General features: G+C 45.6%; 1 protein-coding gene across 6 annotated transcripts in view; it reads left to right on the plus strand.

The window, feature by feature from the left end:
• Positions 1 to 23,948, plus strand: part of ACSF3 (acyl-CoA synthetase family member 3) — a 105,968-nt gene that overhangs the window by 46,788 nt on the left and 35,232 nt on the right. For all 6 annotated transcript variants that reach the window (XM_073308226.2, XM_073308229.2, XM_073308231.2 and 3 more), the window contains exon 7: positions 13,823 to 13,949. In XM_073308226.2, coding sequence (XP_073164327.1) covers positions 13,823 to 13,949 — 127 coding nt within the window. The remainder of the gene's footprint in view (positions 1 to 13,822; positions 13,950 to 23,948) is intronic.

The raw sequence follows: 23,948 nt of genomic DNA on the forward strand, positions 1-23,948 counted from the left end.
ACCAGCCACCACACAACAAAAACACTAACCCAGGAACCTATCCTTGCAACAAAGCCCGTTGCCAACTGTGTCCACATATCTATTCAGGGGACACCATCATAGGGACTAATCACATCAGCCACACTATCAGAGGCTCGTTCACCTGCACATCTACCAATGTGATATGTGCCAGCAGTGCCCCTCTGCCATGTACATTGGCCAAACTGGACAGTCTCTACGTAAAAGAATAAATGGACACAAATCAGACGTCAAGAATTATAACATTCAAAAACCAGTCGGAGAACACTTCAATCTCTTTGGTCACTCGATTACAGACCTAAAAGTGACAGGTTTCAGAGTAGCAGCCGTGTTAGTCTGTATTCGCAAAAAGAAAAGGAGGACTTGTGGCACCTTAGAGACTAACCAATTGCAATTCTTCAAGAAAAAATCTTCAAAAACAGACTCCAAGGAGAGACTGCTGAATTGGAATTAATTTGCAAACTGGATACAATTTAACTTAGGCTTGAATAAAGATTGGGAGTGGATGGGTCATTACACAAAGTAAAACTATTTCCCCATGTTTATTCCCACCCCCACCCCCAGCTGTTCCTCAGACATTCTTGTCAACTGCTGGAAATGGCCCACCTTGATTATCACTACAAAAGGTTGTTCCTCCCCCCGCTCTCCTGCTGGTAATAGCTCACCTTACCTGATCACTCTCCTTACAGGTTTCAGAGTAGCAGCCGTGTATGGTACCAACAGGGTATATGGTAACACCCATTGTTTCATGTTCTCTATGTATATAAATCTCCCCACTGTATTTTCCACGGCATGCATCCGATGAAGTGAGCTGTAGCTCACGAAAGCTTATGCTCAAATACATTTGTTAGTCTCTAAGGTGCCACAAGTCCGCCTTTTCTTTTTGTGTGGATAGCGTTCTTTGAGGTAATGTTTTTTAACTGAAACACCTTCCCAGCCTGCCGCTTGCACGGTATTTCTGATAATGAAAGCCAGTGGGAGCTGCAAACCCATCACTGTTCAGAGATCTTTAGGCATTTTTAAAGAATATTGTTTGCTGGGCATCGTTTGTGATGTGTTGCATGTGGCTGTTGCACTAGGCTGGACGTCCCCTCTGCTATTGGGGTGCAAAAGACAGGCTGGGAGTCAACTAGAGTGGGAGCTAGTCCCCGGCTCACTGGTTGGTGAAGCAAGAGAACGAAGTTTGGTTATGGGACAGGAGTTAGAAGTCTGGAAAGAGGGAGGAAATGTGTAAGAAACTCCACTTGCTGTAGTTGTCCTTTATTCTGTTAAGGAGGAATGACCTGTAGAACATGGGCCTTGGCTCAGATTATTTACTGTATCCCTGAAATTCCCTGCTAGCACAATCAGCATTGTGCGGTGTGAGGATATCCCAGAGCACATTGGTCCTTGCTGGTGTTATGGGGGTTACGCTCTATGTCACTGAGCTTTCAATGCATCTCTCCAACGATTCCCAGCCATTTTTCAGACCCTGCAGGAGTCCCCTTGTGCTACAACATAAACATTTCCTGTCTGAGAGAGAACCTGTTTTTCATCGCTGCTGGTGACTAGTCTCTAGACACAGACTTTAAGAACAGGATTTTCAGTGTAGGTACAGAATTTCTTGCACAACCTCCTATCATTGCAAAACGTACTTGGCGTTTTGCAATGATATTGATGGCTGGTGTGACACCAGCTTCTATTTGAGACCTCATGTGGTGCTCTATGGTGCAGTAAAGTGTACTTGCCAAACCCAAGAGAGCCCTGTAACCCCTCTGCACCCCCTTGCCAGTTGGCAGTAAGAGATTCTTGGATCACAGATTGATCCTTGCTGGAGTTAGGGGGTAATGCTCCAGGCCACTGAGGGGTTAATGCAGCTCTCAAACAATTCTCATCCCTTGTGATCTGAGACCCATTCAGAAAAATCAGACTGCAGATTTGCTTGTTTAAAGTTTCTCTCGTCAGCGTTGTAAGTGAATTTAGTGCGAGTGAAAGGGAGGGGCTGTTAGCACTGGCTTGGGTAGGCAGACAGTTAGTGCAAGAGGAAGTAACTTGAAGTGCTTGCATTTAACTTCCTGTGAGCAAGGCAGGAGAAAGAGAGTCCTTGGGATGGATTTGAGCGAGGACCAGATGGTGACTTGGTGAATTGGGATCAGGAGGGCATTCTGGTTGGTAGACGAGGAAAAAATCCTCAAGAATGAGGAAGGGAGCTGAGCGGGCATTGAGGCTGGGGTCTGGAAGTGGGTGGAACATGACCTGAGCTGTGCATTCTTGAAGGTGGGCTGGGATGAGACTTGTCAAACTCACGCTTGTGACATATAGCTCAGATTGCAGAGGTCGGTTTACACATTGACCTGTGGGGCCACCACCTGCAGCATATCCTTTCTGTCCACCTAAACTTCTCAGTAAGGCTTCTGAAAAGCAAACAGTGGCAGGATGTTAATTGATTCTCTGCCTGGTTCTCAGAGAGACTGGCTGCCTGCCCCCAGCACAGAATCAAAGCAGGCATTGGAAGTGCACCTCAGAAATATCTCTCTAATGAACAGTGCGCGGGAAGCGGGAAGATGTGCTGACATCTCGCCTCATTTATTATTTTCTGAAGACTGCGAACAAGCAAGACAGCACTATGGAGCTGTTGGCATTTCTGGAATAATGTTACACTTCTCAGTTATGGTGTTAATGTAGATCAAGAAGTTTTTTGTCCATAACGTAATTGCAAAGATGATTGACCTTTCTCCGTCTTGGTTGTTTACTGTGGTTCTTGCGAGATCATCTGGTGTGAATCAGTGCAGTAACTTTTAAAGATCAGCATCACTGGAAAACATACATTTGCTTTTGTGTGTCAAACATAGTAGCAATTGCTGTAAGTACAGGGTTCGTTTTTAAGTGAAAATGTTGCAAGTCAGTCTTGCTTTTGCCCCTTTGCTTTTAAATTTATAACCTTCCAAGATGAAAAATAAATTGATTGTGTTATTCCCAGTCCTTTTACGAAGAGTTAACATGGCAAAAACAGATGTGAAATGTGGCTTTGTAGATTAGTCTGGGCTTTGGGGTTTTTTGCTCTATGTTCTCTCCCTAAGGAGCAGAAATCTGCCTTCCTCCAGCAAGAAGAAAATTGTACTGTGTCTAAATTGCCTCCTGCTTGCATTCTGCAGGATGCTGCAGGACTCAATGCTCACAGAAAAGATAATGCATGCACAAAACATGGAACTTAATGGGGAATGTTTAATTATGAATGTATCTGTGAAACCTGATTGCCTAGGAGACTGGTAATATGCTAGCGAACCTTTTACCGCTAGGACATCAGCTGAAATCTGGCCCAGGTAGATAGTGATTAAAAGGTGCTGTCTGGTAGCTGGTTTCTGCAAATGAGTTAATGGTCTCAGACCCCTTTGTAGAGGGCTGGAGCCTGCATCCCAAAACCACAGCTGGCACCCTTGGCGAGAGGCTGGTGATTGAAAGTGCCATGCACTCCGTCCTCTCTTTCTACAGATGGCGTTTTCAGGCAGAGCTCATGGGTTCAGCCTGCCCCTTGCACAGGGTGAGGTTGGCTTTCCTCTCCTTCGGCCATCCAGTAGATGCTGGGAATGAAGATTCACCGAGCTGGCTATCTGTGCGAAGGGAAACAGGAGGCTAGTACCTCCTTGGTCTGGGCTTACGTTGGGCTGTCTGTATAGCTAGGCTGGGGAGGGGTCATTAGGTGGTAGCTAGGGGTTACAGTAAGGGTTTCTTGTATTAGTAGCACGCTACGCTGCTCTGCAGTCACCCTTGACCCTGGGAATCTTCAGATTAGATAATGCCCTTTCGAGGGGTTGGAGAATGTCCGCAGAGGCGCCGAATGCATGGAAGCTCTTCGGAAAGGATTGAGGTGTGGAGCAACATGGTAAATGAGGCTTTGCATAAACTCTGCCTGCTGTCGGGAGCTTTGCTGTGGGTGTGGCAAGAGGAGGTGGGTGACAGGGAGAAAGTCATTGAAATAAAATGTCAAGCTCTAAAACTATGCCTTAGGGGCAAACATTGCTCTGCAGGTGTAGAAATCGAGCTGAGCGTGCAGAAGCGGCCACGGAAATAGAAGCAGCCGTTGGCTAGTGAGCTCCCAGTACTGAAGACTTCTTATAGCTCCTCTGGGTGGTATTATGGGCCAAATGCAGCTCTTTTCTGCCATGGCATATGGTTAATTAGTTTTCTGTGTGATACAGTGCATAGAGACCGCTCTGTAGCCAGTATTGTACAGCCATACCATGTACAGTATGTACAAAGGGTCTGAGTTAAATTTTTTGCTCTGTTACAAATAGTTTTTTCCCCCATGGTCTAATGTTTTAAAAAAATTATTAGTTGTGAGAGTGTTAGTAAAATGACTGTTGCCTATAGCACATGTCCTAGTTTTTGTCTCCTTATTAGACACTTAAAAAAAGGTAGGATTGCTTAATGATTACTTGGTTCAAAATAATTTACTTACAAATGTAATGTGAGGAAACACCCCAAGCCCGGTTAGCCAGCACATTATAATACTGATTGTGGAAGTGGGAATATATTGTTAAGAATCATTTTTTTCAAATTTAAATGATCTTGCTGCTTTTTTTCATGTTCTGTCAGTGATCGTGGAGGGCACAGCTGGTACATTTATGACATATGTCCCACTAGAAAACATCGGCATTATCACTGTCTTCAGTTACTGTGTGCTGAGATGATGTTGCCTTCTGTGCACAGTGTCTGAGTTTGAATCTCTGCAGGTCCTAATTAGCATAGGCAGATTCTCTCGTAACTCAGGTTTCTCTTCAAGGTCACTATTTGGTAGCACTCTGTGTTGCGTGACACTCATCACACTGTAATGATAGAGGAACTTGTCTATAATTACTTCTTATCTAGTGAAATACTCAATTTCCAGTGAAAGAAAAGGAAAGTCCAGAACTGATTCAGTGCAGTGCACTATAGAGATGGTAATGATGGTTGCAGTGATTTTTTTCCTGTGGGTGGGGAAGTCTCTCGTCTGTGTAAGATGTTCCCACTGTGGTCTGTTGTTAATGAGACGCATCCGCTTGAACACTGGTCCCATCATGCTTTCATTAAAGTCTGTGTCCGTGAGCGAAACATGTTTATGTTGTGTTTGAGGCCTGAATATTTGGAGATCAGTGAGCTAGGCCAGGAAGCAAGGAGGAAGTAGGATGTTGACCATCTCACTTACATAGGACTGTATTGCTACAAGAAATTTTCGAGGGACCTGCGGCTACAGCCCAGACCACACTTACACAGAGCTCACCTCATAGAATCATAGAATCATAGAATATCAGGGTTGGAAGGGACTCCAGAAGGTCATCTAGTCCAACCCCCTGCTCAAAGCAGGACCAATTCCCAGTTAAATCATCCCAGCCAGGGCTTTGTCAAGCCTGACCTTCAAAACCTCTAAGGAAGGAGATTCTACCACCTCCCTAGGTAACGCATTCCAGTGTTTCACCACCCTCTTAGTGAAAAAGTTTTTCCTAATATCCAATCTAAACCTCCCCCACTGCAACTTGAGACCATTACTCCTCGTTCTGTCATCTGCTACCATTGAGAACAGTCTAGAGCCATCCTCTTTGGAACCCCCTTTCAGGTAGTTGAAAGCAGCTATCAAATCCCCCCTCATTCTTCTCTTCTGCAGGCTAAACAATCCCAGCTCCCTCAGCCTCTCCTCATAACTCATGTGTTCCAGTCCCCTAATCATTTTTGTTGCCCTTCGCTGGACTCTCTCCAATTTATCCACATCCTTCTTGAAGTGTGGGGCCCAAAACTGGACACAGTACTCCAGATGAGGCCTCACCAATGTCGAATAGAGGGGAACGATCACGTCCCTCGATCTGCTCGCTATGCCCCTACTTATACATCCCAAAATGCCATTGGCCTTCTTGGCAACAAGGGCACACTGCTGACTCATATCCAGCTTCTCGTCCACTGTCACCCCTAGGTCCTTTTCCGCAGAACTGCTGCCTAGCCATTCGGTCCCTAGTCTGTAGCTGTGCATTGGGTTCTTCCGTCCTAAGTGCAGGACCCTGCACTTATCCTTATTGAACCTCATCAGATTCCTTTTGGCCCAATCTTCCAATTGGTCTAGGTCCTTCTGTATCCTATCCCTCCCCTCCAGCGTATCTACCACTCCTCCCAGTTTAGTATCATCCGCAAATTTGCTGAGAGTGCAATCCACACCATCCTCCAGATCATTTATGAAGATATTGAATAAAACCGGCCCCAGGACTGACCCTTGGGGCACTCCACTTGATACCGGCTGCCAACTAGACATGGAGCCATTGATCACTACCCGTTGAGCCCGACAATTTAGCCAGCTTTCTACCCACCTTATAGTGCATTCATCCAGCCCATACTTCCTTAACTTGCTGACAAGAATACTATGGGAGACCGTGTCAAAAGCTTTGCTAAAGTCAAGAAACAATACATCCACTGCTTTCCCTTCATCCACAGAACCAGTTATCTCATCATAAAAGGCGATTAGATTAGTCAGGCATGACCTTCCCTTGGTGAATCCATGCTGGCTGTTCCTGATCACTTTCCTCTCATGCAAGTGCTTCAGGATTGATTCTTTGAGGACCTGCTCCATGATTTTTCCAGGGACTGAGGTGAGGCTGACTGGCCTGTAGTTCCCAGGATCTTCCTTCTTCCCTTTTTTAAAGATTGGCACTACATTAGCCTTTTTCCAGTCATCCGGGACTTCCCCGGTTCGCCACGAGTTTTCAAAGATAATGGCCAGTGGCTCTGCAATCACAGCCGCCAATTCCTTCAGCACTCTCGGATGCAACTCGTCCGGCCCCATGGACTTGTGCACGTCCAGCTTTTCTAAATAGTCCCTAACCACCTCTATCTCCACAGAGGGCTGGCCATCTCTTCCGCATTTTGTGATGCCCAGCGCAGCAGTCTGGGAGCTGACCTTGTTAGTGAAAACAGAGGCAAAAAAAGCATTGAGTACATTAGCTTTTTCCACATCCTCTGTCACTAGGTTGCCTCCCTCATTCAGTAAGGGGCCCACACATTCCTTGGCTTTCTTCTTGTTGCCAACATACCTGAAGAAACCCTTCTTGTTACTCTTGACATCTCTGGCTAGCTGCAGCTCCAGGTGCGATTTGGCCCTCCTGATAACATTCCTACATGCCCGAGCAATATTTTTATACTCTTCCCTGGTCATATGTCCAACCTTCCACTTCTTGTAAGCTTCTTTTTTATGTTTAAGATCCGCTAGGATTTCACCATTAAGCCAAGCTGGTCGCCTGCCATATTTACTATTCTTTCGACTCATCGGGATGGTTTGTCCCTGTAACCTCAACAGGGATTCCTTGAAATACAGCCAGCTCTCCTGGACTCCTTTCCCCTTCAAGTTAGTCCCCCAGGGGATCCTGGCCATCCGTTCCCTGAAGGAGTCGAAGTCTGCTTTCCTGAAGTCCAGGGTCCGTATCCTGCTGCTTACCTTTCTTCCCTGCGTCAGGATCCTGAACTCAACCAACTCATGGTCACTGCCTCCCAGATTCCCATCCACTTTTGCTTCCCCCACTAATTCTACCCGGTTTGTGAGCAGCAGGTCAAGAAAAGCGCCCCCCCTAGTTGGCTCCTCTAGCACTTGCGCCAGGAAATTGTCCCCTACGCTTTCCAAAAACTTCCTGGATTGTCTATGCACCGCTGTATTGCTCTCCCAGCAGATATCAGGAAAATTAAAGTCACCCATGAGAATCAGGGCATGCGATCTAGTAGCTTCCGTGAGCTGCCGGAAGAAAGCCTCATCCACCTCATCCCCCTGATCCGGTGGTCTATAGCAGACTCCCACCACTACATCACTCTTGTTGCACACACTTCTAAACTTAATCCAGAGACACTCAGGTTTTTCTGCAGTTTCGTACCGGAGCTCTGAGCAGTCATACTGCTCCCTTACATCCCTCACAAACATATGCAGCAATGCATATGCATATGCAGCAATGCTGGTGAAGACAAACTGATGTGCGACTGAATCCGGGAAGTGCCAAGCCGGAGGTGCAGCGTCCTGGATGAGGAAACCAGGGGGTTGATGCTGAGAGGTAGAGGGGCGGGGGATGGTACGTATGGAGCGGCATGGAGAGGAGGGTAGGAAACCAGGGTGACATGAACTGGGAGGAGGAGGAGATGGGAGTGCACATGGTGTAAGCTCAGTGGTTTTGGTTTGAGGGCTGCAGCAGCGGGTGCACGGTAGGGTGTGAAGGGAGATCCATGGCACTGGGCACATAGAGAAGAAGCAGGTGGTGTGGAAGAGAGGCAGAAGAGAAAGGACAGGAGACTAGGGGGCACCAAGAAGGACAGGGGAGGCAGATTCTTTATCCATGTGGAATGCCTAAAATGTTCTAGATGTGAAGCGCTTCAAGCTTTGGAAGTAGAAAGAAGCTTTCCTCTCACCCCTCCCATCCCCCTCCACTGCTCACCCCTCCTCCTTCCCCCCCACCCAGGTGTAACACATGCATACCTACTGCCTCTGGCCATCGTAAAGGGTTCCGGAGGGGATTGCTGCTGTCACAGGCCTCACAAGATCTCTTGGAGCTGGCCTTTCCCCGTGAGAAGATTTTACGAGGCCTATCAAACAGGACTTCCCCGCCTGAGGACTGTGGGCCGTATGCATCCGGCGCTCGTTTGGAAAAAGGGTGCCTGTAGACCCTTGGTGAGGGGTGGCTGGAGGGCGTCAGCGGGACTGCACTGAAACACACGTTCAACTTTTGCGCTTTGTGTGAAAAGCTTGTCTTTGTGTTGGTACTGTGCAATGCCCCTTTGCTCCATAGTGCAAGGCTACCTCTGATGAAAGGTCTGCCTCCATTAACGTCCACTATAAACTCCTCTCCGGTGGCTTCCTACAGAGAGGGGCAGCATGCATCAGGATTTGCAGGAAAACAAATGGCCACTCTGAGCAAATCAAAGGGCTACTTGTCAAGTGGGAACTCCCACCTATTTACAAGCCGCTGTTGCTTCCGGCTAATGAAGAGGTAAAATGGAAGCATTGAAAATACGCATTTTATAATCACCCTGATTTATTCCGTCAGAGGATTTATTACAACCTTTTATTTTCATGTGTGGAAAATGTAATCTTATCTAGTGCGTCGGCGGGTCCAGTTCAATTTGCTGAATCCGGTTTACAGTGGAAAACTATCAAACGCCAGCCTTCTAGAGCACGCCGTCTGAATGTTAAAGTTGCTAGAATACAAAGCAGTTGAAACGTGCATTAAAATATGGCACTTGGAGAATAGGATATCTATGCAATTAGCAATCTGATGCTTTCAGCAGCTGCGTGTAACTTAGATCCAGTGTATCAACAAAGGATACCTTTGAGATTTGACAGAATGAGGAGCTAGCTAGCTAGCTGTATGATGCTGCGGTGAAAGCCCGGAATTTGAAACGTGTAGCAGAGTGTTCGGCTTGGTGTGTGCCTGTGATTTGGGCCTGTGTCGAAGGTGAGCAATTGTAACTGATAAGTGCCTTGAACCCTGAATTTTAATTTATGCTGTTTTCCAGCAACATGAGCTGCCGGCACTCAAGTGGTTTGCATCCTCTTTGGACACTGGGGAGCAGTGCCAGTGACATTCCGAGTTCAGTAAGCAAAATCCTATTAAGATAACGTCACGGCCTTTCTGTTTTACTGTTTGCAAGCCAGCCATAACATCATTAAATTACACAACAGGGAGGTGCCTGCTGCCAAGGAGCTCTGCTCTAGATAAGATGTGGCTTGAGCCTCTGCCAGAGTTTGAGTTGATATGACAAGAAATTTGGAGCTTGTTCAAGGTTTGATTCATGCAAGGAGGAGCAGCGTGCAGGTAAATACCACGCTGGATTCTTCACCCATGCAGCTAAAGATACATGCCCTCCCTTCCTTTAGGGACATGGCAAGTGTTCTGCAAAGACCTTTTATAAGGACAGGTGAAAAAGCCCGGGCACATTCCTGCACTGCAATGCAGCACAGCTTATTCTTTGTAGAGTGCTGGACGGGTTGTGCCTAAAGAGGTTGCTGTTGCCTGATTTACATCAATCTTTGTTTCAACATCTAAGAAAAGAAAACATCAAATCAAGTAGGAGCTGCAGAATAACCAAATGCAGCTACTAGTGAGTTCAAATGTCATTCTCAATGTCTCCTGTATCCACCTTTCTGGAACTGAGGGGCAACCTTTCAGATGAAGGACTTGAGTTCAGGGGCTCAGACCATTAATTAAATGCATGTACATGGGGGATAATATATATCCTGTCTTTTAGATTTTTAGCTGAGATGTAGCTTCAAGTGCTTAGATCCAGTTGAAACTCACACTGGTTTTACTGGAGCACGTGTGCTGAGAAATGATTATTTTTAAAGCCAAAGTGACGCTTCTTTGGCATCATTTGTAAGAAGCTGTGTTATCCAATGGTTAGAGCCTGTGACTGAAGTGAAAAGAGCTCTACTCTGGGCTGAGTCACTGAATCACTTTGAACAACTTGCTTTGTCGTTTGATGCCACAACTTTACCAGTAGGAAAATGGAGTGAAGAGAGCCCTTCTTGGAAAACTGCACATGGCCTCTAAGCTGGGCTTTCCCAGGGAAATGAGTTACCAAAGGTGGTTAAGAAAAGGTCTTTCTGGTGTTTTGAAGTGGAAAACCTTTGTTACCATTTGACAGTTTTGTGGAGGTGCTAAGCCTGGCACGCTGCGGGTTTCAGACTGTATTTTATTTCTTTGGGCACAATGCCCAGAAAGCTCCAACGCTGTTTGTGGAGCACACCTTTTGGAGCCGCAGCCACGGAGTCACTGCGAGGCAGGGCCCTCGGTGCATCAGAGCAGCCCCACCCGTGAGAACTGACTTCAGTATCTTGTCTGTGTTGCAAGAGCTACAGTACCTAAGTGATTTGAAAAACTTCCTTTATGGCTGTTCATGATGAGGATCCTCATGATTAGGCTGTATATGAGCAGCGCCCACGACAACCTCTGTCACTGCACTTGTTGTCTCTTATGCATCTGCATCCTCCCAGTTATAGAGCTATATACGTTTTAGGGACAGCTGCGTTACCATTCTGGCTCAGACCAGTGTCCCGTCTTGTCTGGCGAACTTCCTGTGATTCTTCAGATTCATGGGATCATCATTTTACAGTCGTAGCTTCAGAACTTGCTGATGCGGGTTTGAAGAATGCTGAGGTGTCTCTGTAGCCTTTGCATTCTAGAGAAGCTGGAAGGACACCTGCCACTCTCTCGAATACATCGGGTTTCATTTTCTCATGTCCCATTTCACAAAAATGAAAGGTGTCGCACTGAGAGCTCTGCAAAGTGAAGTCTTTTAATTATCCACACAGCAGGCAGCAGTGCAAGCTTTCCCCATGCTACCTTCCCTCATCCAATATTGTGCTTCACACCTGACCTGGCGGGACCCCAATGGAGTGTGGTGGAGTACAGTTTCCATTCCTGGCCTTTCTGAAGAAATTGGATACAGAGTTGTGCCGATGGTGATAGAGGTGCTGGTGCTGTGGATACTAAAATGAAACCCATCAGCTCGTTCACCAAGCAGCTGTCAGACGGTAATGCCTTTTTGTCTCTGGCAATCCAGGCTAGGGTTGAGTAAGTGAAGACCCCCCTGGCCGTTTACCAGAAAAGCTTAGGTTTTGGTCTTGCTTTATTTTCTCCCAGTGCACAAGTCGGTCAGCAGCTCTGACCTGACATATCAAACGGTGTATTTTGCAGGGTGCTCCTGGAATATATTTCTCTGGATCTGGTGTTACCTTAATTATACCAGGGTTACAGTCTTTTGGAGGACGCGGCCAAGCGTCCCATGACAGGTCGAAAGAGAAGGTTCTGCTGCCTTCCCCAGGAGGGCAGGAGTTCGCTTTTTTCCCATGCCAGGCAACAGGTTGCTGGAAGTGCCAAGTGGCCCAGCTGGTGTCTGGTGTCCTCTGCAGCTGTCATTTCAAAGGCTGAGTCATCCACCAACCCACAAAATTATCCCAGCTAAGCTGGCTGCTGTCACTGCTAGACACACAGACTGGTTGGCAACAGCTCTCTAATGGCCAACTCAGGCTATCTTCTCTCGTCATCTTTATTTCCCCCCATCAAAGGCTCCATACTAGACAGGAACTGCCTTGCCAACTCCGGAAGGTTGGGTGTGAGTCTTTGCAGTGCACACCCGTGGTGATCTTGGAGGCATCGGAAAGGGTAGCTCGAGAGCAATGCATGACACCTGCCCTTGCAGGAAATGTGACACAAGCAGCAAGAGCCTTTTCTTCTTGCCAAGGAACCTCCCTCCCCACATTCATACTCAATGAACAGACTTCTCTGCAGACATGGATCAGCTGTGCAGCACACTGACAGGGAGAAGCTGTCATGCTCACACTCGAAGGGCTCCTCAAATTATGTCCCAGAGAAACCATTCACGCTGCTGCACTGCTTCTGTGACTGGCTCCCGCAGCAAGGAAGGCCGGGCCAGGCATTTCAGATGCACCATTAGATAAAAGGAAATGTATGAACACAGGTCACAAGAAGTTAGAAGGCACGACTGATGGCATGGTGTAGGAGACTGCCCGTAATGCTAGGTGAGAGGCACTGCAGGAAAAATGCTTGTCAAGCCAAGAGAGCTTGCTCTCCGCTGGAGAATTGAGGGCCAAGCTCAGCTGGCCCAGAGAGATACAAATAGTCTCCAACAGGGAAAGAATCCTACTACTGAATGTGTGTTAAGCACGTTTCCTCCTTGGGGGACGGTTAAGGAGAACAAATCTATAATAGATATATACGAACCTCTCTTCCAGGAGAGAGGATTACCTTTAGATTTGGCATTTTAATTTACAAAGTCTGAGAACTGTGAATAACTTTTGCCACCTCCTGAAGTAACTGTTCATCCCTCCTGTATTTATGTTTCCATGTAGCTCTGTATGTCAGAGCAGAACAGGGTATCCATCTTCCAGTCACGTCTCTGAACCTAGAAATCATCACAGTAGTGGAGCAGACAGTTAATCCATGTCAGACGCTCTTTGTTCAGGTTAGAGGAAGGGAATGTGGGACTAGTGGTGAGGAGTTAGGGTCATAAATTCTTATCCCTTCTCAGACATGTGGCACCTGTGTGATGCAGGCAACTCAGCCGTATTGCTGCGGGAAGAGCAGGGGCCTGGGCTTTCTGAGTAGCAAAAGTAAAACACCTAAGAGGAAACCCATTTTTGAATTCGGTTTACAGCATAAATAGCCCATGAAACTGGCTGCTGCAGCATGTTATTGAGGCAAATAATTTAACGAGTAAAAAACAGAAAAAGAGCTGAACAGAATAATAATTGCTTTAAACTAGGTGGTCCCAGTGGTCCCATATGGCCCTTGAATCTATAAATCTAGGTATGGTAAAAAATGCAAAGGTCATCAGCCTTTCTGCATCAGAAGTACGGTCATCTCCATCAGGAAGTCATTTCCCTGCTGAGATGTTGTTTCACAATTGGCCAGATGCATTAAGGAGGTGTCTCCCTGTCTCTGGAAGAAGCTCCCATTGGTTGTTGTCAGGGTTCGGGTACCAAACTAGCTAGATGAGGGTTTTCAGTATGACAATTCATGTGTATCAATAACTATGCATAAACATCAATCCCGTCTGAGCTAGAAGGTGTTTACTAAGCTTAGAACTTTGTCCTCTCTCTGCTTCTCAGTTAAAGCAAGAGATACAGCAGATGGACTGAGAACATCATGGCTCACAATCAAAGGGAGTTCCAAAGGCACTCCCTGCCTCTCTGAGCCTTGTCACTGAGGAAGCTGTAGCTTAGGGGTGGAAATCTGAGGTGGCTATCGCTATTGATGTATGAATATTTGTCACTGCTTTGGAGAATGCATTTGTTCTTCATTTGCTCTAGGTGACCCCCGGCTTAGATGGCAAAGAAGGGGAGCTTTTCGTTAAGGGGCCTACAGTATTTCGAGAATACTGGAATAGACCTGAAGAAACAAAAGAAGCTTTCACACCTGACGGCTGGTTCAAAACAGGTACTGTGCTGGTCCCACTGGGGTGTGCGTGAACAGCAGGAGGGGAGGGGAAGTCGGTTTGTTCCACAGGGGTCTTCCTGCTGGCCGGTTCATGGAACAGTGCCAACACCAGTTTCAGTAGGGGGCACCCTGCAGATCTTTTCTCCCTCTCCCATCTGGCTGGAAGCAAGGCACAGCCACAGTGCCCAGCTGTAGGAAGAATGTGGTGGGTGGGTGGGCATATCACTCCATTTTTGGAGTATGTGGCTGAGTCCTTGGTTGTCTGGGTGTGGGCAGGCTCTCCCAGATTGTGATTGTCTTCAGAAATAGAAGCTTGTCTAGATAGGCTCTTCAGTTTCGCTATTCCCATACCAGTCAATACGCCCCACCCCTAAGCAACAGAGAGAGTTTTAGTCTGTATGCTTGCAAACCTGAGAAGCTGATAAATATGTATACATCGATTGAATTGAAACCTGAAAAACAGTAATTACTTAGCACTGTTCATAGGGGACTGATCCTACTTCCATTGAAAATGGTGGCAAAACTTCCATTGACTTCAGTGGGGTTGGGCCCTTCATAATTACAACATAATCAGCAATGGCAAACCTGGCTGAGTATTTAAAACAATGGATTGTAGAATGAAGAACAAAGAAGATGCAGGAAATGCTGTAATAAGGACTGCAGGACATGGTCACGAATTTTTCAGTGAACTCTTTAAAATGCCGTGGGAAAGGTCAGTGTCAGCAAATTCAAAACTCAGAAAAATTTGGAATTGTGGAAATGTTTTGGTTTGATGTTTTCGAAACAAATTCCAGTTTTCTAGTTCACAACAAAATTTTATTTGGAAATTTAAACTAATTATAGAAAAATAATTAATTTTTAAACTGGTCAAAATTGAAACAAAACGTTTTCATTGACCCAAAATGATTTTTTGGTTTTTGTTTTGGATTTTTGGCTTATGAGAATTGTTGAGATCTTGACTTTTTTCCCTGATTTGGGACAGGAAAAAATGTTGAAATCTCAGCAATGTTCATTGGACGGGAAAACTGTTTCAGACCCAGGTCTACTATTCATTTTGTTCTGGATACCAAGTTACAGTGTCTCCAATGGCACCAATACAGTTTGCTTGCCAGTCCCATTCCTGCCAGGATGGTAGACTATTTCTGAGCAGGAAACAGAAACCCCTGCTCTAAAACAGGCTCTGATAGCAGCAATCTGATGAACAAAACCATGTAATGTCTAGGTTCAGCCCAAACCAGCACAGGCTGAATTTCAAACACTCATGCCCAGTCTCCCAATCAGGCATTATTTCCCAGAACTGTTGGCGACTAACATGCAGTAACAAATTCAAGAAAATGAGAAGCTGCTGACAATTCCTGAACAGAAAAGAAGTGATTTTTCCTTGAATAAACTCAGAATGTGCACAGCCAAAGCTCCGCATTCCTGGTGCCACGGAGCTGCACTCTGAATGTAGGTACAGTAAGAAAATAGCCAGGTCCCAAAGTGAGTCTCAGTGTAACGACACCGCAGGACACCTTGTGAAGTTGTGTTTGGCATGTTAAATCGGCCAGGTAGTATCTCTGTATTGCTCTGTTCCCATTATCTCTATTAGTGGCAATGTGCTGTTTGAATTATAGACTAAAGCCACACACTATGTTTGTCCTCTCTGTATCCAGCCTGATTGACCATCAATCTTGTGGGTGGCCAACCAGCTAGGGTTGTTTGGGTTGGGTTTAAATTTCCATATACCCAACCCTAACGCAACTAGAGCACTGCAAATCCGCAGAGAGCAGTTTTATATCCGTGGATCGGATGCAGATACAAATTTTGTATTCGCCCAGGGCTTTAAACATAACTAGGACTGGCTTTTCCATTTCCCCCCTGGCTGCATGTCAGCTGTGCCATCTCTGGGCTGAGTTTCTGGTGCCCTCTTTGTGGCCCGTTTGCTTATTTTGTGTTGCATAAGAAAAGCTTTACTTTTTTAAACTTAATGATGGAGCTGCGACACCGCAAGTGTTGCCACTGATCTTGGTATCATGCCAGCAGCGGTGTTTCATGACACGGTGTCAGCAGGCACTGCAAAGTGCAGGGCAATCAGCTTTAGAAAAATTTTTAGTCAACGCTCCTGATGAATATTTCAAATGCAAAAGAATAGCATGCATTAATTATTGTAAAGAGATGTCTTTAGGAGAAAATGATTCTGAAATTCGGTTTAATTTCATTGTAATGTGCTGCAAACAGGAAGGGAGTATGTGTGTTTAATTGGCTCTCGGGGGTAAGGCCTGGAAGATGCCATGCCTTTGTCACAGGCCATTAGCGATACAGACTGCATAATGAGAGAGTACAATCAGCTCACAGCTGCTGGCTCCTACAGGGAGAGAATGATATTAAATAGAAATCAGTATAAATTAAACTTAACCCTTTCACTAGCCAAATTAAGCCTATCAGTCAGGAATACTGGGGGAAGTGAGAACAGCAGTGGGTGAGGGATGGGTCGGAGGGTGCCTGGGAGATTTTCCCACTAGCAATCCACCAAGTCTGGCTTCATCTTTAATATTTTTGTGGCAATGTTGGCAGGAGCGGGGGGGATTTTGAGATTTTTTCCTTCTGTTTTCCCCAGCCCCATCTTTCTTGCATTTTTTTTCTTCGGACCTTTTCCCCCGTCCTTTGCAGGTGTCATGCAAGCTTATTCCAGGGCTAGTGTGGCTCAAATAACCAGAGGTGCTATATCGGCAGTGAAACCATAGCCCCTCCTAGACCATCATGTTTGCTTATTGAAAATGAATATTTATTTTCATTCTGAAAGATGGAGAGCTCCCAATCCTTGAAAGAAGCCATTCAATAGAGCCAAAGCTTTTGTATGTTGTAGCTAGGTGGCTGTTACTGAGAGCGCTTTTAAGAATGAATTGAATGTGTTAACTGGAGTTCATTAACTTTGCAGTAGAGGGCATACTGCTAGAATGCAAATGAGATAAAATATAGCTACAGTACAGTGATCATTTACAGATAATGCACTAATATTTGTAAGTGTGTGCATGTGGACACAGCTCTTGGATGAGGGAAGTGACTTTACTTCTGATTCTTCAGTTTCTGAACTGTTTTAACATCCCTCTAGCACTGATAAAACATCAGCATGCTAAAACCCTAATCTGTGTCCCAGGTACCGCTACATGCAGATGTCTAGCGCGGATGAGGGACCCAGCCTAGTGTGATCGCAGGCTATTGACAAGGTTTTTCAAGCACTCTTCAAGGACATATGGAAGTGTGTGCTCAGCGGGAGTAGAAATGAGATGTGAGGAGAGTAAACTTGGAAACAGTGTGCAGTGCTATCACTCATAACTCCTGAGCTGTAATTGAGCATTCAGCTGATTGTTAATGACAATCCTAGAAACCAGCAGGTCCACAAATGAAGAATAATTACTGCAAGGGAAAGCACAGAGTGTCACTCTTGCTACACCTTGTGACGGGTCTATCCAAACAAAGGCACATCTTTGACATGTCTCTGTCTACACAATGAGGATGAGAAGAAGGGAGAAACATGCAACTGTCCGTGGCTCTCATGACACTTAAGAGTGTAGTAAACAATAAAATAAAATCTGTGATGATGGTAGAACAAGGCAGAGAATGCAAATCCTGGGCTGATCTTCACACATAACAAGTGGCAACTGCAGAGTGTTCAGAGAAGTGTGTCATGTTTGATACAATTACCAGATAACAGGCTTTGTGCACTCAGCTCCCATGCATCGCTATGCAAATTCAACCTTAAATCTCTCAAGATGGCCAGTCAAGTCTCATTGTTCTTGGAGAATACAGCGGAGATAGAGAACTCTTGTGATCTAGCCTCCTAACCGATCTTGATTCAAAAAGCATAATGTCCCATATCAAAGGAAGTCGGAACTAGCCCCCATTCCCAATAGTTTCATTGTCAGGATGATCTGGATGAAGCTGAGATGTAGAATTTGCAGAAATACAAACTCCCCTCTAGCCCTGTGCATTGTGTAATCCACCAGAGAGCAAGAATGAGGAAGCAAATTCTCCTGGTGGATGTACACTGGAAACATTTCTTTATTTTCTAAAGTCCCGAGAGTTGGAATGCCTGCATGCTTGCTCAGGTTCATCACTTCTGGGTTGTGTACAGTATCAATGCTATTATCCTTCCCAAAAAAATCACCAGTGAAGGGCAACTGGCAACAATTTCATTCCTTTGTGCCCTCAAAAAAGGGTATACAGTCAATTCTCCACCCCTTTGTGTTCTTTATTAAGGCACCACATAAACATAGGCACAGAAGAAGGAGCCTGGTTGTTCACTGAGATCTGTTGTTGTGATGGTGAAGGCTCTCATAGACTCACCTACAGGGACATGTGCTTTGCAGTGTCTTGCTATCAACCATCTCATTCCAGCTGGAAGGATAGACCAATTTAATGTATTCAAAATTAATCCTTCAGGTTGAGTCTGCAAAAACTTTGGATTATTTTATCAGAAAGCTACTTCATCCCGTAGGTTTCCATGTCACGGTTGTTATTTGCCTGATAGCTATTGGGACCACTCATGGTCATTTGGAATCAAGAGGACTTCACTGTTGTACTGTATGCCTCCTAAACCCTAACTTCCTCCCCACTACTTCATTCTCCACCAGGCCCTTCCAGCTGACACCATTGTTAGATGCGCCACTCTCAGGCTGGACGATCCGCATTAGATAGGATTAGTGTTTTCAAAGCCCAATCCCATTTACCAAACACTCTTGAGAGGTGTAACAGCTCAGGACTTGCAGAACTACCTATTGCCGGCATCTGTCAAGCGACCATATGTTTCACTTTCTGCGGCTACAGGCTCACTCTTCAGGCAGATCAGTCTCTTCAGCTCTTCTGGGTGCTCCCAATTCCCTTCACTTGCCTTGCCCAATACTCTCCTCCTTGTCTGGTCGGTGTCTCTGTAAATGTGGCTGCCGTATGTTTCTCAGGAAGCACAGGAGGAAAAATGAAAAAGAAAGCAGGGTTAACTCTTGCTTCGGTGGCCTGTTTTCCCTTTTTACCAAAAGCTCCTTTATGAAACTCCCTTCTTCCCCTCTGAAAGGAGAAGGTCTGGGTCACAGAATTACAGAAACTTTGGGCTGGAAGGGATCTCAAGAAGTTGTCTAGTCCAGCTCCCTGCACTGAGGCAGGACCATGGAGTCTGCATTTCTCAAAAACATGCTGCGGGTTGAGGATGATCATTCCCTGTTTACAGAAGTGAAAACTGATGTTGCCAAGTGTGGCCACGAGCCCCCTAAAGCATTGCCTTTTTCACGCAAGGTACAGCTCCCTTCAGTGCTCCTGATGAAAGCTATACCAAGAAGGGGAAAGGAGCTCAACACAACAGTAACACCTATGGTCCCTTATCCTTCTCCAAACAAGAGACAAGCCCATAGATTCATCATTCAAGAAACACATATCTACATCCTTCTACAGATGTTCTCATTTTAAGAGGCGGGACAGAGACATCTAAAGGAATCAGTGTTTTAAAAAAAACCCTGCTGCTGGCAATACCTCATGACATGCATAGTCCCACGATCCTTTGAGAAGAGTCTGAACTGTTGTTGTCATGTAGGTTATTTACTGCTACTGCCTTCCCCTTCATTTCATTAGATTTGCACTGGGGCCATTGTCTGTCTCTCTCACTCACTTTGGTTTGGGTGAATTTGATTATTTGTGTTGTGTTAATGCTATCAAAAGAGCTACCTAGATCAAAGGCCTCCAGCCATTTCCAGAGACTGCTGGGTATCCACCTATTGTTATATACCTGAGCAGTGCTGAGTCTTAGCAGAGCGAGACAAATCCACAGGAAAATATATAAGGTCCTCCCTCTCTTCTCAGTGTGAATCCTTCACCGTGAGCTAGCCTAGCAGGGCTGGGGAACGAGAGAGAAACTCAGACCCAAATGTGCATCCCCTGCACCACCACAAAGCAATCCCCATGGATTGAAGAATATTGGTCTACAAATATTACCCTGGTCATTACCAACATTATGTTCTTCTGTTTCCTCCTCTACTCATCCGCCCAAGCTCTCTGGTACCTGTACAGGCTAAAAGCTGTTTACAGTGTCGTTGCCGAGTAAGTGATGATCTTCATCAAGGCAGCCAATATGTAGTCCTGAGTAGTCCTCATTGGGGGACAGAAGGATTTGAGGGATTGTGTGGATTCCAAAAGCAGTATAGTGCCCAAAGTCTTGTTGGTCTGACCCATGCATCCTTTCTCTGCTGTGCTATGGAACCCAGGGCTGCCTTGTCCTGAGGAATCTGGCAAAACAATGGCCTGAAATAGTGTGAGAGAGAAGATCGCAGAGCTGCATTCTCCCCAAGGGAAGGCTGGCTTCCAGTCAGATTTGCCCATACATCCAGAAAATTAGAATCTGGTGTATATGGGGAGATTTATTTTCAATTACAGGTTCAAGCAGACACATGAAATAGCACTGGGTTTGAAGGTAGTGCATAAATCCTGCTGCAAATCCTTGTATCTCAGCTCCGTATAATAAGATTTTATTGATTGCTATATTGGATCTGTCAGAATAAAACTCTCTTAATGCATACATCAGGGCTGAGAAGATAGAAGGCTCGACGGTAGCAGAATCTGCTTCAAGAATCAGTGCACTTTGATTAATATGTTGTTAAGAAAGTAAGAGTTATTTAACCTGTTTGATGTGCATTTCAGAATGATGACTCATTTCTTTTAAGCTTCTAACTTTGAGCTTATTAAAAAAAACAACAGCCCTTGTAGCTGTTTTTCAGGTTACTGAATCTTGTTATAGCATTCAGAGTTCTTGCCAGATCCCGTTACAGTGGTCATGAAACCCCCATTCCCCTATCAAATACATTTCGTGTAAGCCAAAAGGCCTCTTCGAAACACACCCCTAAAGTCCTTCCATTTAGTGCTTTAGAAGAGAGGGGACATCCGAGAATAGCTTTCCCTTTATTTTTGGGTAGGAAAATCCCCCCAGACATTCCACAGTGGAAAGGGGGGATCAGAGAAATGATGGAGAAACAGATTGAGAGTAAAACATAATCGGAGAAAGCAAGAAGTACCATCAAATCTGGGATGCTTCTGCCTTTTCAAACTAAGGGCAGCCTTGCTGAGTCTGGGCAATGAGCAGGCTGTTTGCACGTGCTCTCACTGAGCGTGCAATGCTTCCAGTTTGGGCTTCTCCGTCACCTCATAGGAACTGCAACAAATCGTAGGGATCTCAGCTCACTCGTGACAATTGTATAAAGTGATAACACTCACAAGTCCCTCCAGAGAAACCCCAGGTTCTTTGCTATTGATACACATCTCATCTTGAGTGTAGGGGCCCCGTGATTTTCTGAAGCAGACCTTATGTACTACATCTCTTAAGCATCTTCTTGTACTTGCCCTTCTTGTGCAAACTTGGTTAAGCACTGTTGTAAGTATACAGTAGGGACACAGGCCACTGGGTCACAATCTGAATTATTTTTTTTGTAACTTTGGTTTGAGGTTCTTCTGTCTGTGATTCAGTCCAGCCAGTGGCTCAGTGTAGGAGCATTTAGGGAAAGTTCTTGGCACAACTAAATTACTAGCTAAGATGGCTTAGGTTGGTCACGTGGGAAAAAAGGGACAAGCTGGGACTCCCAGTGGCATTCGAACACCTCTTTAAAACTTCTGAAAGGCCCAACAAAGCCAGTCAGAGGTTTCCTTTGATTTCCATGGCTTGATGATTTTAACCCAGCCAACCCATGAAGTTTGCCATCCCCACCCCAAATTTACCATGACAAATTGACACCCCTTATACTGATGAATAAGGCAAAGCCTGCTGCTACCATCCAGCCCAAAGATATCTAGTATCTGTGTGAATTATCTTGGACAAAGGGGCAAACATTTTATAGCACCTTGTTTTTTTCGGCTGGGGTCAGTCTGAATATGCTTCCATTCCCCCTTTGACATGATCTGACTCATCATGTCACCAAGCACAAAATGGGATAGCAATATGACACTGAGCAGCCCACAATGTGTTTCCCTTGGCATAGACTTTCCTTGGCATTCTCCCTATCTGTAGAGATAAGCAGGTGTTTCCCAGTCAATGAAATCATTTATGTTTGTGGGCGTAACACTGACACCTGAAACGGAAAACGTGTTAGCCTGATCAAAGCAGTTTATAAATAGACATGCATCTAATTAGCATCCTAATATGCAATTTTTCTGTTTGTTTGCAATGTCTCTCCTAGTCATAAATTCAGCTAATACAAATTCTATTTTTAAAAAATTATTGCTTAATTATAATCTGTTGCAGATGTTGTGAGTGACTTACTGGTTTGGTGAGCCCCCAGGATGAGGTATTGGCTCCCTCTGAGGTTGGGATGGGGAGTTTCTTTTTCTGCTTGTTACACTATTAAAGCTCACAAACCAGGCATTGTGACTATGGGTCACTGTGCCTAGAGGTGTCTGACTGGAAATAAAGCCCAGTTTGTGGCCTTTCCCTGGGCTGAGCTAAAATACAGTGAATTAGCGATATGGACGCATATTCATTTAGGATCATGTTGAGACCACCAGACCCACTTCACTTGTGAGCCTCTCTTAATTTCAACCCAGGGCTGCAGAGGTGGAAAGCTAGTGTACTCACGCACCAAGAAAACAGCCACACCCGAAGCACAGCTATGTCTGATGGTTTTAAGCAGGACATCAGACTGAATCTTCCTGGTGTGCAGACAGAAGGCCAGATTCATTCCCAGTGTCTCTTCAGAGAGCTCAATGGAGTCACACCCAGAATAAGGTGAGCCTGTGCTTCCAGCCAGCCCTTATCACAGAGTTGCCATCTTTAAGATAAAAAAGTATAAAGATGTCATGGTGGCTAACGTGCTAACTTTTCCGACCTCGTCATTAAAAAGGAGAGTGTGGTTCAGATGACTAGGAATTCCCAACGTTGTGTACTAGGTTAAGAGATTCCTTATGGCCTTGAAATGGTTTTTGGTTTCCTACCAGTACCAGATGCTGCTTCCAGGAGAGAATTCCCTTTTCTTTCTTACTGCTACGGGTTAGTTCCTCCTGGTTGGAAGGTTTGACCGTGCTCTAATGAAATAACGTTTCAGGGTTTTCTGATGGCTGCCAAGTCTTAGGTGCACTGGGATGTAGCAAACCTGAAGCTCTGTGTTTCCTTAATTGGATGTGTAAGTCACCACTGTATGAAGTCAAGGGAGTTGCTCCAGATTTACATCGCTGTCAGTGAGAGCAGGATTGGGCCCAGTGTCTGTGTACGGCTCTAAAAAGCTAATCTCTAATTGCATCGCACGCTCTGGATGGTGCAGATTTGATTTTACCAGAGCGCTATGGATTTAGGATTCAGTTTTCAGAAGTGCTGTGCAATCAGAGCTCCAGCTGGAGTTGATGGAGCGGCAGGTGCTTGGCACCTCTGAAAACCAGGCTCTTGGCTGTCAATTCTGGTTTCCTGGGTCTTTCGCAGTTTTTGGCGTATCAGTCCAGCTCTCTGAGTCAGGGCATAGTTCATTCAGGTTTCAGGTGTTGGTAGCGACCTTTCCTTCCTTCCCAGGGCAGGAGTGTAGGGTCCCCTCCTCAGTTATACTTTACAGTCGACCAGTTGCGTCTTATAGGCCAGGTGGAAGTACCACTGACAGGAATGACAAGTCAGCAGCAGGAGTTAAGGGGAGACATGAATTGGAGTGGGAGAGCGAGTGGGCTGACACGAGGAGCTGGGCCTACCAATCACCTTTCTGCTTGTACTTCGTAGACGTTGCTGTTTGGGTTGTTGATTAGACCTTCTTTCTTGTGGGTACGTATTGCTGTTCTGCATATACAGCACCTCTGTGCCTACCCAGAAGCAGGAGCCGCTCTCTCACAGGGAAGGATCAGTAGCCAGTAATCTGACAAAATACCTGAGTAACATTAGTGGGGGGAAAAGGGATAAAATGCTGGTCCCATTGAAATCAGTGGCAGAGTTCCCATTATCTTCAGTGGGGTCATCATAGTTTCTAGCGGGGCTATATTCATGGTAAGGTAAATGGGGAGACAGGGCTCACA

The sequence above is a fragment of the Lepidochelys kempii genome, chromosome 12 (genome assembly GCF_965140285.1).
Source record: "Lepidochelys kempii isolate rLepKem1 chromosome 12, rLepKem1.hap1, whole genome shotgun sequence".
Lineage (NCBI taxonomy): Eukaryota > Metazoa > Chordata > Testudines > Cheloniidae > Lepidochelys > Lepidochelys kempii.